At 39.4% G+C, this 15732-nt stretch overlaps 1 protein-coding gene across 4 annotated transcripts in view; it reads right to left on the bottom strand.

Annotated features, from left to right (window-relative positions):
- LOC108004235 (platelet binding protein GspB-like) overlaps positions 1-15732 on the bottom strand; it is a 166048-nt gene that overhangs the window by 120502 nt on the left and 29814 nt on the right. For 2 of the 4 annotated variants that reach the window (XM_062082806.1, XM_062082808.1), the window contains exon 2: positions 12305-12364. The exons of 1 other annotated variant lie outside the window; for it this stretch is intronic. In XM_062082806.1, the coding sequence (XP_061938790.1) occupies positions 12305-12364 (60 nt within the window). Of the gene's footprint in view, positions 1-12304; positions 12365-14829; positions 14861-15732 lie in introns of those variants that run through there. One more of the 4 variants, XM_062082807.1, reaches the window with a different exon arrangement.

A 15732-nucleotide genomic window follows, 5' to 3' on the forward strand; every position in this document is an offset into this window, starting at 1 on the left:
TCCTTCATTCGTGACTTTTAAAACTGTTTGACGAGGCAGATAAGCCTCTGCTCGGATGAATGCAATCCCATCTAAGAGCCATCCTTCTCGTCGCAGTTTCCTTTTTTTTCTTCTTCTTCTTTTTCACTGTGTGTAATTTCATTTTTTCCTCCCCCTCAGGGACACGAGAGATGGGATATTTGTGGTTAATAATGTGTATGAATAAACGCGTTTCACACTTTGGAAAACCGAGTAATACCGAGGATCTACTAATAGAGGCCTCCATTTGCAAGTGAAAAGAAAAAACTGTTTTCCTCGTGGTAATACCGTTATGCAAGAATTTCAAACTGTAATCACCGATATTACAAGTGGAACTTATAAATATACATTTTTTGACATTTTAAACTGGAATTTTGTAAATATCTTTCCTTCGAGTTATTCATTTATGATTTTTCCGCTAATTTATCGAGAATGATGCAACGCATAGAATATGTATGAGGTCACTTCGAACCGTGTCAGCTTTTTGAAATATTGAAAAGAAGATGGATAGAAATTGTAACTGTGCGTTCATAAAATATTATTCGATCTTGGTACCAGAAATCAAACGAGGTATAAATAATTATTCGATATTTCCCGAGATCATCGTTAATTCTTCGATTAAGCTCGACGAAATATTATTATTATTATTATTATTATTATTAAATCTAGCATTCGTTAATTTTCTTTCGAGGAAAGAAGAAAAACGAGCAAAGGGGAAACACGATGATACGCGATTCGAAAGTTTTAATTCAAGTAAATTCAACGATCGATGCTCGATTATTTTATCCGATTCTCTTATCCAACGGCGAATCTCCGCGCCCAAGAATCTAATTACATTCCATTTCGTTGGGTCCGCATCCAAAAGTAGCCCGGCTTTGTATCCCGCTTTTGGATGAAAATAATCTATCCGCGGATCTTACGGCACGGTCCCACGATTTCTACATCGTCCGCCGTGTTCATTAGGACCGGAGATCCTCGCCACGAGCACGGTGCCATGAGAAAATAAAACGAGATAACGAGGAAAACGGAAAGCGGGTAATAGGGGGTCGAAACAACGAAGGAAGGATCTCGAAAGGGCCGCCTTCAAGATAACCCCGCCTTAACCAAAGAATAATCGAACAAAGTTCTCTCGAGAGAAAAGAAAAATGTAGTCTCGAAAATGGGAACAATACTAATTCTTTTGAACTAAGCTGAGTGAACAATTTGGCAAAGCGTAACGAAGACGTAATCTCTTAAAAGACGAAGTTAAAGAATCGAGTGTATCTTTATTTTTTTTTTCAAAGATGGATGGAATGTATAATGAGACGAGAACGATTGTGCTTCGTCAGACCTTAACCAAAGAATAATCGAACAAAGTTCTTTCGAGAGAAGAGAAAAATATAGTCTCGAAAATGGGAACAATATTAATTCTTTTGGCTAAGCGTAACAATTTGGCAAAGTGTAACGAAGACGTAATCTTTTAAAAGACCAAGTTAAAGAATCGAGTATATCTTTATTTTTCTTTTTTTTTTTTTTCAAAGATGGACGGAATGTATAATGAGACGAGAACGATTATGCTTCGTCAGGAAAAATAACGAAGATGAGATAAGGATCTAATATCCATATATAAATTCACAACTCGAATTTACGTTTAATTTAACGTCTAACAAATCGTATCTACTCGTGTTACCACGTGTTAATTTTACCGTAATTTTACATTCACGAAACAATTTATTGCCTCGAGCGGTCAATAAATAATTTTATTATACATCGTGTAAAGAGGAATTTTATATCAAGAGATAAAAGAACGTTATTTTCTTTCTATTTTCAACACCTGTTCTCCCAACTTGTTTCATCGAGATGGCTTACGGATTCACGTGTGCGTGTATCCATAATGGCACCCACAATCGTGAATTCCACCGATTCGCATCTCCATAATAATCTGTTTCGCGGAACGTTCAACAGATCGTTTGCCGGATGGACGCTGTTAGCCTTGAGAAGGAACGATCCATTCTAATTTGGCGATTTGCAGAGCACACATTCTCCGATTTCGAATCATCGTAAACCGATCTCTTCTCGAAGAGACGAGTAAATTCTTTCAAAATTATAATATTCGTATCTTGAAACAAATTATAATAATTCCAACCCATAATCACTTTCAATTTCTTCGACAAACGAGAAAAACTCACATATATAATTGTTTGTATGAATACTTCATCGGTCGGGAATGTGTTAGGCGTCCCAAAGAAGAGACTTTGGACTTTCGGCGGATCGAAAAGGAACACTTTCGATAACTTGACCTTTTTCCACGCACGAGGAACAATGGCAGCCACGCAGAGACGCATCGTCAATCATTAATCAATGCCCTGCGAAAACGGGCTCGAGCCTATTGTTCGAGCAGATGAACTCGTTGCCACGATAGAAAGGAACGTGCCCGCGAAAAAGTTAATTCGCTCGCAGAAACTTTGACCGATGCCTTCCATCATCTATGATCTCCTCTATAATCACCTTTCAATGGGAAATATTAAACGAAACGATCATTAAAATACTTGTTCGCGTTGTTGGAAACCTGTTGCATTCCTCTGCAGAAATATTCTTCAAGAGGTTAAAAAATAACTTGACATAAATATTTTGTAAAATATTACAAACACATATACTCTTGTTGATTTTAATTCCCTTGTCAAAAATACCACTTGATTTGGCAAATATAAAGTAAGAAATCGTGATAAATGGATTTCTCGTATCGAGGGGAGGAGATAAATTCGAGTTTCACGTGGTGAACGTTGGTCCAATGTGCAGAGCTGCTTACCTCGACGAATATAAATTGCATCGGTCATCAGTGATCCCTGTGTCTACTAAACGGCAAGAGAAAACACGTATTCATCTCTCGTCGGTGCTTAGAGTTGTCACGCCACAACGGGCCGATATATTATAATAAACCTACGCAGACGTATATATACGTGGAAACGCAACTCGATTTAAAGTAAATCTTGTTCCTGTTCCAACTATGAATTACGTTTATGGCATTGAAACACGATCCACCACGGTGTTCGATACAATATACTTCTTTTAACTTTTTCAAAAGAGAAAACTAACTTCGCTCTTCAACTCTTCCGACACGAAACAACTGATGTTAATAAAATCGTTTCCTCGATCAACTCGATAAAAAAAAAACAAATTTTAAATTCGAATTAAATTTTTACAAACAAATTCGCTTCTTGAGAACCGAAACTTGAAATCCAGTTTACGGGATCGTTGCTATGAATACCTTTAAGCGCATCCCGGAAGCCGATAATTCCAATTGCGATTGAAACGTTCTCGAATCGTTAATTATCTTTTATCAATCGTGCCAACCTTCACGTTGATTCACGACTCGAAGAAGCACGATCGAATCTCGGATCACGGATCTGACACGCCGTTGGATCTTGTTGCCGGAATAAACGAAAGATCGGATTTGCGGGAACGGTGTAGATCCTTGGAAGCCAATGATATAATCGAAGGTGATTTCTCCGCAACCGGATGATAATTAAAGTACGATTACGTGTGCTATTTAGAATTTTATAGCTAATTCGTATTCATGATTACCAAGGCTTCGAAGATAATATAATTTTTTATTTTATTTTGCTCCATCGCCAGATGAATTATTGTTACATTAGCAGGGAATTGATGAGGAATATTTGCGGATAAATCTCAATCGACTATCGGTAGAACATTTTTTAAACTTTACTTCGAGTCTCATCATTAATTAAAAATAATTGAAGTCGATCGATTTTTTTCTCCCTCTTAAAATATCGAATTTTTCTAATAACATCTCTACTGATTTCACCACCACAATCGAGTATATTATAATATAGTCAGTTCGAAAGATATGATCCTCTTCGACTGAGAAATTTTTTATCATTAATTTTTATTAATTTCGCCAAAGTTGATAAATATCTCGGATGATCATCGAAACGCGATGAGATCAATTGGCAAGCCTGTCACCTTTTTTTTCCCAAGGAAATCGCGTTAAGCCTGATCGATTTGCAATGCTGATGGATCGTTCGCGCGGCCATCCAAGGATTCGAGACTCTTGCGGATGCGCGTCGAAGACATGATCCTCGCGCTCGATCATCGATCACGCCGATTATTATGAAACGATCCCCTCCACGGAGATGCTTCTCGATCCGATCGTTAAACAGCCCAAGGTAACGTCATTGCTTCCGATAATGATGAACGTTTCGTTCGTGCCAAGATCGGCCTAAAAGATGTTCAACGACTCGTGGATGAATATATATACTTTTTTCCAATATTTCGAAGATATTAACAGGCATTCGTTTGACGCATATTTATCGAAGATGGATGATGCGATAATATATCCTTGACTCGATGTTGATCATTGCGATTTCTTATCGAATAATTTCATTCGTCTTCCTCTCTGAACATATGACAACACTCAGTCGAATATCGAATCTCTAAAATTTAATCTTTTAAAATTATCCTCGTTGATAATCTACAAATCTTGTTTCTATAAGTAAGATAATTCGCATTCAATGGATAAATAAGCTTAAGTTAAAAGGCTGGAGCTTATTCAGGGCGCATCGAGCGCGTCAATAAATCAAATCAGCATATCGTCTTGTTGCTCTTCCGCGTGTAGTCACGATACATGCATATTCTCGATTCTCTGCTTGCATTCTTCTATTCTAGAAAACACGAGGAAAAGGGTTGGGGATGTTGGCTCGTTGGGACAAAGTATAACGACCACGAAATGATTTATCGACAGGCCGACCTGTTCTACTCCAACCGAGACAACGACGAAGCCGAGGGACGACGCAACGGAGTTTGTACCGTATTGTCGCTTGTTTGTTGGAGGAAACAAGAGGAATAGGAAAGAGGGCTTGCGAACCTACCTCACGAGAGACTCTGAACAACGAGTCTAAGAAAACCGTGGAACTTTTTAGAGAAGAAAATCAGAGAATGAAGAAGAAGTTTTTTTGGTCGATCTCCATTATTTCCTAAGTTCGAGAGAAAATATGTAAAAAGAAAATTATAAATAAAGAAAGGAACTGGTCACTTTAAAGATCATCAAAAAAATAATGGAGGTGAGCGTGTATAAGACGCGAAGACGACACGACAGAATTGAGAATCGTAAGGTGGTCGGTTAATAAGAATCGATTGTAGGCCTTCCTTCGTCTAAAAATATATTTTCAGATAGCTAGCAGAAAACATAACATAGCATCCTTCACGATCCTTTCCATTCATCAGAATTCGACGCGCGTTGTTGAATGAAATTCTCCGAGCTACCGTATTTTATTAACCGCCATATCGATTCTCGCTGCATGAACCGCGTAAAGTATTCACGGAACGAATTCCCAACCCGATCCTGTTCTCGATCGATCTCGAAACTCGCATACCCAACGAACACCGCCGAGGACCCTCGCGTGCGTAACCTGTGCGCTCCTCGAAAATAAATCATTTACTAACTGTGGGAAAGATTGCGAGTGGCTCTCGGCAGAATTCGAGAGTGGGCGATGCGTATCTCGAAATTCTCTCCTCCCGATCAATAAACTTTTCCCAATCTTTTCCACAGAACCGACATAGTGAAAATTAATTTGTAAAATTTTACAGAATATATATATAAAACGTACGTGACGGAAAAAATCTTTATGATTTAACCACCAGATTTTCTTATTCTATTTTTTCTTTATCGTAATAATTGTAAATTTCGTGCAATCTCGGATAGAATCGAGACGGTCATCAACATGAATTCCCTGAAACGTTTCCCTGAAATTACACGTTTCGTTGAGGTAAAAAAAAAAAGAAAAAAGAAAAAATGATACTGAAGAAAATCATCCGGGCTACGTGGATGATTCATGGCCACTCGAGAGTTAATTTAGATCAGTAGATCGATAGGTTGCGCTCACTCGAGGTGGACTTTACGTGCACGTTACACTGCTTTCGCTTTTTCCAAACGGATCGCTGCACGAGATAATACGTTTCGTCAGGGAAGAAGAAGAAGAGGAGGATTGGTTATTTGGGTAAGCAAATTGTTCCCCGAACGTAAAACCGTATACCCGCATCACCAGGTGGCAAAAAAGGCAAAAAAAAAAAATAGAAAGAAATTTAATTAAATTCCAGAAATAGAGTACTAATTCTCATCTCAAAGAAATCTAAAAAGATCCTAATGAAACTTTCATCTATTTCTAAAATACTACTGCATTTCTCATTATTTTTCTCTACTTGTTTATCATCTCAAATAATTCTTAATAATGAATCACATCAATTCTTATAAAAGAAAATTAAAAACACGTAACGTTATTCAATCGTCGAGTTTATATAAAATTAGACACACGCACACACGCACGCACGCAGAGAAAAAGGAAAGAGAAACGTGGTAAACAAGCGTGCACGTGTAAATCGTGCGAAAAGATGGAATAAAAAGAAAGGCGGGCACGCGTGAATCGACGTTGACCTTGGTGGAAACGGGCGAAAAAGAATAATTATTCGCACGCGTCACGGTACAGGGAATACGATTTCGTTCGCTTCGAAATAAAGTAACAACCTCTCTTTGACGAGCGAAATTTTTCGCCTTCTTCGCCTTTATCGCGATCGAGCAAGGCAAACTCGTAACGTCGAGTCGCAGGAAAGAGCATACGCGCACACACACACACGTTTCTCGAAACGGGGACGCGAACACAATGGATTACAGGCGCACAAACCGCGCTTTCGGCTGCATTATGGAGGACGATGAAAGCAGCTCTCGCCGGATATGGGTGCCACTTCCTGTTCCCATCCGGGGACCGATTTCAATCCGGGGAGGTCATCGGAAGTTTTAACGAGTGAAGCCGCGATGAATCGCTCGAGTTGGCTAAATAAAATCATTTTTAACATCTCTGCTCCTCGACTCTCAAATGTTCGTGCAACATTTGAATTTCTTAATTAGGAAACGTTATAATTATTTCAATTAACGGAGAATGATCTTCCTTTGAGATCCAAGCGATTTCTATATTATACTTCCGTTAAAAAATATCACCACGACTTGTTTTCCAATGTATTCTTTTCTTCGATCGCAATTTAATAAAGAAGATCTCGCGGTTGATACATCGTTGCACGCTTTGATCCATAAATTATCTATGACAGCCGGATTTCGCGTGCTCGCTATCGAATAATTGCGTTGCTGGAACGCATAAATAAAACAGTGGAATGTGCGAGCGGAACGAATTCGTGAAGGGAAACAACTGTATTACCTGTCGCGAGTTTTAGCGGCCAGTCTTAGCAAAAACCTTAAGCGTAATCCGTGACTCCGAGTATGATCGAACGAGCGAATCCGTTCACTGACAGATTTATCTCGCGCTGGCCAATGCGAATTGCCAACATTCTCCGCGGGAGATTATTATAGTATAGCGTCGTTCTATGAGATGAATTTGTGATCGTGTGTTTATTAACAAAAATTTTCTTGTCGAGACACTTTCCATTCCATTTTCGTACGAAAATTCTCCATATTCGTATCTCGATTGCTTGATAAAAAAAGGGAAAAATCGTGAGAACAAGTGTCGACACCTATGCAGTATCACGATTCCCTTTCTTTTATCCGCATACGTTAAATCACAATGATTATCCAACGCAATGATAACACGTTTCGTTCGATCGGATCAATTCCACGATTGGCGCGGTAAAATACGCGTATGCGCATTTAAAATTGGCGTAGATGAATAAATTATTATCGCGAGGAAAATCGAGACGAGAAGTTTCCCAACGATAGATCTTCGAACGCGTTGCTTTAACGCGTATAATAACAATGTATTATTCAACACACACACACGGAAAAAGAAATTTCCACGGAAAAAAATTAAAACCAATTCCCTTTCGAGCGATATCTCCGCGGTATCAAGCAACGCGTACTATTCATAATATTCCATCACTCGAAAATACCTCATCCATTCCCGTCTTCCCTCGGGCACCTCCATTATCCTTAATTATCCACAGCTAGCGATCGTGCAACGAAACTCTCTCCTCTCTTTTCCACCTTTCTACAGAGAGAGAGAGAGAGAGGGAAAGGTCGAAACTCGGAAGGGCTTTTCCAGAACCTTTAGCGTGCGAGAGAAATATCGAGGATGTTAGTGGCCCTTCCAAGCGTCGATAAATTTTCAACGAACAGGCTGCAGAGGAATTAACTTTATTGAGCACAATCGGTTTCCGATTTTATTTACGATTCCGGTCGGCTGGAATTCTCGCTTATTCGTTTCAATAGAATTTATCGGTATATCGGTATTCTCTTTACGATTTCTCGATGCAAGGATCGGTGAAAAATGTGGATTTGAAGAATTTGAATTCGCGAATAAGTTATAAGAAGTGTTGTTACGCGAGGAATAAGTCGAATGATATTTAATAGAATGAATTTTGTAACAGTTCCAGGCTTGCGTAAGATCGTTATTCTTAATTATCTACAACCAGTTCTAGTAAAAGTTCGGGCAGGAACAGGTTTTTCTCGAGTCCACGTAACCTTTGAATGGAGTAAAATAAAATTCTTGCTCGTGGTGTTCTCGATGTTAAGGGCAAGGTGAATGATGTAACATCATTTTTCCTATGTATCTTACATTCGCGCGCTTTTACTTACGCGATTTTTAAATTTTGATTTATTTCTTTTGAGAATTAACGAAAACTTTTCTCGAATCATCGACCGACCGCATAATAACGATCATCGAAACATTCGTTGTTCAAATTTGTGCCAACAATTTTCTTATTTCTTTTGAGGAACGAGGAGATATCCAGCCATAAAAATATCAAATAATTTTCTACGTTTCGCGAAACTACTACCTTCGTTTAATCAAATCTCAGGCACCTTCTAACCTTTACAACAAGAGAATAGCAAAGACAAAGTAATCATCTAATCTACCATCTAATCAACATCAATACCATCGCATCTCCTCTATTATTTCCTATAAACGCATCTTTCACCAACCATTCAATCCTGTCAACAAATTCAAAAACCTCTTTCAACCAGTTTTACCAACTCCTCCTCCGAATCAACTCACACACCTTCGATTAACTCTCGACTATCATGACTTCATCCTCATCCATCAAACTCGTCGATCCCAGCTTTCTCTGACTTCAATATCCACAGCCGCGTCGACAGACTCTCTAATAGTTCTTGTATAATATACGAGAAAATAGCAAGAGGAGAATCTCCTCCAAACTTTGATATTCCATTGACAAAAAAAAATGTATAATCTCTATTACGCTCTACATACTCACGAGATTTATTATTACAAACTTGCATAAGATGTATAATAAAATAGAAATTCTTACAACCAAAAATCTAACATTTCTTATTAATAATCAAAATTAAAAGAAAAATCACTCTTCCTTACTCTTCGAAAAATTCTTCTCTAAATTCTTCCCCTCCTAAAAATTCTAAACACCCGTTCTCATACAATAATCTCATTACTAACCAAACCAAGAAGGCAATGAAACACAAGTAAAATCCTCCTCCCTTCGAAAACTCTAAATCTTCCCCTCCTTTTAAAAATTCTAAACATCTTCTCCGACCGACACAATAATTTTCCTTGCTCTAAAAATTCTAAATCTTCCTCCTCCTTATAAAACTCTAAATTCTTCTAAAAATTCTAAACACCCGTTCTCATACAATAATCTCATTACTAACCAAAGCTAGAAGGCAATGAAACACAAGTAGAATCCTCCTCCCTTCGAAAACTCTAAATCTTCCCCTTCTTTTAAAAATTCTAAACACCTTCTCCGACCGACACAATAATTTCCTTGCTCGAAAATTCTAAATCTTCCCCCTCCTTATAAAACTCTAAATCTTCCCCTCCTTTTAAAAATTCTAAACACCCGTTCTCATACAATAATCTCATTACTAACCAAACCAAGAAGGCAATGAAACACAAGTAGAATCCTCCTCCCTTCGAAAATTCTAAATCTTCCCCTTCTTTTAAAAATTCTAAACACCTTCTCCGACCGACACAATAATTTCCTTGCTCGAAAATTCTAAATCTTCCTCCTCCTTATAAAACTCTAAATTCTTCTAAAAATTCTAAACACCCGTTCTCATACAATAATCTCATTACTAACCAAACCAAGAAGGCAATGAAACACAAGTAAAATCCTCCTCCCTTCGAAAACTCTAAATCTTCCCCTCCTTTTAAAAATTCTAAACATCTTCTCCGACCGACACAATAATTTTCCTTGCTCTAAAAATTCTAAATCTTCCTCCTCCTTATAAAACTCTAAATTCTTCTAAAAATTCTAAACACCCGTTCTCATACAATAATCTCATTACTAACCAAAGCTAGAAGGCAATGAAACACAAGTAGAATCCTCCTCCCTTCGAAAACTCTAAATCTTCCCCTTCTTTCAAAAATTCTAAACATCTTCTCCGACCGACACAATAATTTTCCTTGCTCTAAAAATTCTAAATCTTCCCCCTCCTTATAAAACTCTAAATCTTCCCCTCCTTTTAAAAATTCTAAACACCCGTTCTCATACAATAATCTCATTACTAACCAAACCAAGAAGGCAATGAAACACAAGTAGAATCCTCCTCCCTTCGAAAACTCTAAATCTTCCCCTCCTTTCAAAAATTCTAAACACCTTCTCCGACCGACACAATAATTTCCTTGCTCGAAAATTCTAAATCTTCCCCCTCCTTATAAAATTCTAAATTCTTCTAAAAATTCTAAACACCCGTTCTCATACAATAATCTCATTACTAACCAAACCAAGAAGGCAATGAAACACAAGTAGAATCCTCCTCCCTTCGAAAACTCTAAATCTTCCCCTCCTTTCAAAAATTCTAAACAGCTTCTCCGACCGACACAATAATTTCCTTGCTCGAAAATTCTAAATCTTTCCCCTTCCCCTCCTTATAAAAAATCCCAAACACCTTCTCGACTTCCCCGCGCGTACTTTCATCGAACGAGAGGAAGTTTCGCGCTGCCGTCCCGAAGGAATATCGTTACCATTAGTTCTCGGCGCGCCAATAAATCTGGCCGTGGGATCAGGTAGGCAGGGAGCGTGGCAGTTCCTTACCTCTGGACGGCCCTCGAACGAAGAGAAACGCGGCCCTCGCCTCTTTCTTCGCGGTAACGAGCTCCCATGTAGCACGTCCGCCGTCCGCTCGTCCGTTTGCGCGTCTCCTCCGCTCGTGGCCGCGCTCGTGCTCGAATTATAGCGAGCGTAACGCTATATCCGCCGCGCGTACGACATCGACCGACATCGTTCCCGGGTCAAAGATCGGCCGAGCTTGTAATGCACGCTGTAGTACGCGGCGATCTCGTCGCGTGCACAACGTGAATGAAATGACGGAAGATGCGGAGAGAGAGAGGGAGAGAGAGGGAGGGGAGGACGGAAAAGGGAAAGCGAAAAACTTTGCACGCGTTGCTTGACGTTTACCGCTTTTCGTCCGATTTATGGGGGAAGATTGAGACGTCGCGCGGTTCGGTGTAAATTTCAAGGGGATTGAAAGTTAATGGTCGGCTTTCTGGAGGTGGATAGGATGGAGAGTTTAGATATGACGAGTTGTTAAATCCTTGTGATGCGTGAGAGGGAACGATTCGAAGGAAATTACGTGGATCGTTTAATAAAAGGAAAGAAGAGGAGAAAGAGAATAGCGATAGATTTTAAATTTTTAGATCCGTGGCTCAGAACGAAATTTCGTGCTCGAACATCCTTAACCACTTTCCTCGAGTGATGCAACACCTCGATGCTCATCGTTGTGCGCAACGAGCACGATGATTTGCATAATGCTTGGCGATAGTTATGGCGTTACAAATTATTCGGGATTACGAGCGGGGAGATGCTTCGACACGAAACAAGAGTTTGATCATTTGTCATCCAATAATAATCCTTTATGTTTAATGCAATATGATAAAATGCGATGATTGTTGATTTTTCGCGCGAGATATTGTCAGAGTGAAAATAATGACGAATCACGTTGTACGTGGGACGATACATGCGAAAGTATCGATCACTTTCGTACGTACGAAAGTAAAAAACTTTGTCATTTTTCTAATGACGAGTTTTCCTAACTGGCATTCTCGCGAAAAGAAAGTAGTATACAATTGTCTTTTTCCGCTACTTTCTCGGAAATCGTAATATCGATTATTGAAAGCTATCTAAAGAAAACCTCTGATCGAGGAATGAAGAAAAATTAAAACCCTTTAATACACTTACAATTCGCGTTACGAGTGAATTTTATAAAAACGTTAAAGATTCTCGCGTGTATAAGTATAAATTAATGAAAGAAATTAAAACCTTTATTGAAAAGCTGAGAGAATGTAAAAAAAATTAATTCAAGTAAAAGACTTACGTATCCGTCCAAGATTTTCGCACCACAGATCCAATCTTCTATATTCAAAATTCATCATACCTGTAACAAGCAAAAAGATATCCAGATATAGATCCATCTGATTAAAATATATCCGTTACAATCGCGATTATTCTATCTCTCCGCTCCACGAATTGTCTCGTACACTAGCACCTAGCCACATAAATACAATGAAAAAGAAACATGAGAAAAAGGAAAATTTCATTACACGAAACGATATTTACAACAACAAACGTATCCACGTGTACGAGATTCTCCTCTGAATTCAAGCCGGCAGGCAGCCAGCCACGATCCCCGTTGTTCCATCCGCTTGTTCACAGCTCGCCCGTCCTTTAAAAACATACTTTATGCCGCCTAAGTCACGTGCACCAGGTTAGAAAAGAGAACAACATCCGGTGGCCGGCCGGAGTAGGCGCTGCGATAGTAGGAGGGGAACCACATTTTGCATCGTTCCCAAACGATGTACCTTATTATACGCGAAATATATCACGCGCGATGTATCTTTTTCCTCGACTTGAATAAATCACGAATTTCGGGGAATATGAAAATGAAGAAAGGAAGCACGAAATTTTTATCACATTTGAAAATATTGCAGCGAGGATTCTCATCTCGGGCACAAAGAATAGGACTCGAAGAAAGGATCGAGAGCGAATTTTATTTCCCTCCGCCGTGGCATCCACTCGTTCTGGAAACGAATGGTTCGTAGGGGGAGAAAGAGAGAGAGAGAGAGCCTGTATTACCATATTCACGAGGCTTCCATCTCGAAGTCAATGTCATGGTCCGATGGAGCCTCCGGGCAACGCGGACGATCCCACAACCAGAGCCTCGAGGAATGTCAGTGTCAGGGCCTCGCTCGGCCCGAGGCGACAACGAAACCAGTTCGCAGTCACGTGTCGGACCACCACAGTGTTTTGAAACAATATTAATAGCCCCCTTCACGATATTGGACCGCCTCGGAAACGAAAACTCCGCCGCGCTTCTGTTAATGGGAACGCCAAGGTTGGAACCCTTGCCACGGGATACGTGAGATTGCGTGACGAATCTGGAACACGTCCGTGACTTTCGCGGATAGAGGTGGAATCTGGGTTAATTCGATGGCACGAGATTATTCTTTTTTTATTCTCTTCTCCTTTTTTTCTGGTTGCTTCTTCGTCCATTCTTCGATATCGAGTAGATCGTTGAATCGATTTTTGAATTATTTTATATATATTGTCTGGTTACCGACGCTAAATGGAATGTTTTCAAGTATGCTCGATGAACTTTTCCAACTTCGTCGTGAAATTATTCATCGATAAATCTTGAAATTCTGAATCTTGGAAGGGAGAAGAAGGATGAAGTTGCGACGTCGATCGCACGTGTGATGGAATTTTCTTGTTGTTGTGGTATCGCATTACGATACGTCGGAAGAGCATCAGAGTTCTAAGAAACGTTTAATTGTTAAGCCGGTATCGTAGTAGAAAGTATCGTCGGGAATACGAAGGGATTTTTACGCGGGATTTCGCTGGAATTTCTTTAACAATTGTACAAAAGAATTTTTACAACGCTTACATTAGAGAGCGATAGAATGGGCTTGAACAGGTTTCGTTGAAAGTTTATCTTCGACTCGGTAGAGTTGAAGTATATCCAACGAATATGAGAAAACATTTGGAGAAACATTTTCTCGAAACGTATTACGAATGAAATCTAGAAATCTACGTATCTATGATATTCGTTTCAATCTTCTCTCAAACGCGATTTTTCATTCCTTTCATCCGCTTAGCGGATACGATTCCTTGGGCGAGTCAATTGTCTTCGCTCGCCAGACTTTCTAACATCGACGCGTCAAAACATTTGCCTCGGTAAAATCGACCGGAATATAAATATCTCGCGTTGAAAATCGTGACGAGTATCGTCAATGTCTAATTAATGACTCTCTGGAAGAATTTTCCGAAGGCAAGGACGTTGATAAAGTGCAGAGAACTTTCACTAGCACGGTCGGTCTCACGCCGGAACACACTTTAAAATGTTACGCGCCTCCGTGTGCCGTGAATTGAACCAGCTTCACGGTCGATGAAAAATTCTTAACTCTTTCTTCGTGTTTCGATGAAAGCTAAGGTCAATCACGAGAGATCGATGAAAAATATTGTAGTTTTATTCCATTTCCTTCGATGAAAGCCAAGATATTATTTCCATCAATCACGATAATTGTTAAGAAATATATTTGTTAGAATTAACAAATTCAGAAAATTGGAATTGAAATGTTAAATAGCGAAATTGGAAGATAAAACGATCGAATCTTCACGTTCGATTTAATTGTTTGTAAAGAGAACTTAGAATAGGAAAAGTAATTTGAACAAGTATCTCTTAATTAAAATTTGAAATTTAACTAACTTCTTCTTATACTACCAACCTCCACTAACATAAACTCATTTTACTAAACAGAAGATTCGTTTCAATCTCTTATTGGTAAACGTTATTTAATTATATTATTAAAAAATATTATTTCCTCCAATCGCGATATCACTTACGATCTCTCCACTCCATATTACTTCTATAATATTTCTTTCTCGTCACGTGTTTCATCTTCACAAACTCGCAAAACGTTCCGCTCCTGCCGAGAGAATCGGTCGCTCTACCGCGAGGGAACCTCGATCGTCGTTTCGAGCGTAATAATCGCGTTCCATAACCATAACACGTCCCCTTTCCTCCTAGAGGCGACGACCTCCGCCGTGTATTTGGTATATTATTGTGTATTATGTTGTGTATTATTAAGGCATGTGTGTATTTTCTCTGTAGCGAGAACCGACTCTGCCAAGTGCACGCTACTTTCGCCGTTGCTTGCGCTGTGTTGCGTGGGAGAAACGAACATCGAAACGAGCGTCGAGCGTAAAAGTGATTCGAGACACGAGTTCACGCGTTCCATCCGTCCCTCTCGAACGGATTGGACGCGCGATCGAGAGACTTGGTCAGCATCGAAACACGCGCGATTCCTTTCGAGGGCGAGTGGAACCGCGTGGGCGGTTGTTCCAATGACCTGAATGTTTCCCTCGGCATGGAATCATTACCGGCCCAATGAGAGTGGAGAGTGGCCATTTTCTCGATTAACTCGAGGCGAGGAAAATGCGGAATTATTGTATCGATGTTGGAGAGATGCTTGGGGGGATATTTTATTTAATTTTGCTCGGAATGAAACGATCGATCGGGAGCTGTTGAAGAAAAAGGAGGAAAGTTTCTTCGAGAAACTGTTTACGATGGATAAATAAGTGAAACGATATTTAACACACCTGCGAAATTTCAAATCTACTTGCAAGGGAAAATATAAAAATCGATATCTCTTCAGCCTGCGAATTAATCTTGATGGAATTACAATAATTACAAGTGAAAACAATGAACAATCTTTCTAATTTTACTTAATATTCAACGAAGAAATT

This window comes from Apis cerana, linkage group LG12 (genome assembly GCF_029169275.1).
Source record: "Apis cerana isolate GH-2021 linkage group LG12, AcerK_1.0, whole genome shotgun sequence".
Taxonomy (NCBI): domain Eukaryota; kingdom Metazoa; phylum Arthropoda; class Insecta; order Hymenoptera; family Apidae; genus Apis; species Apis cerana.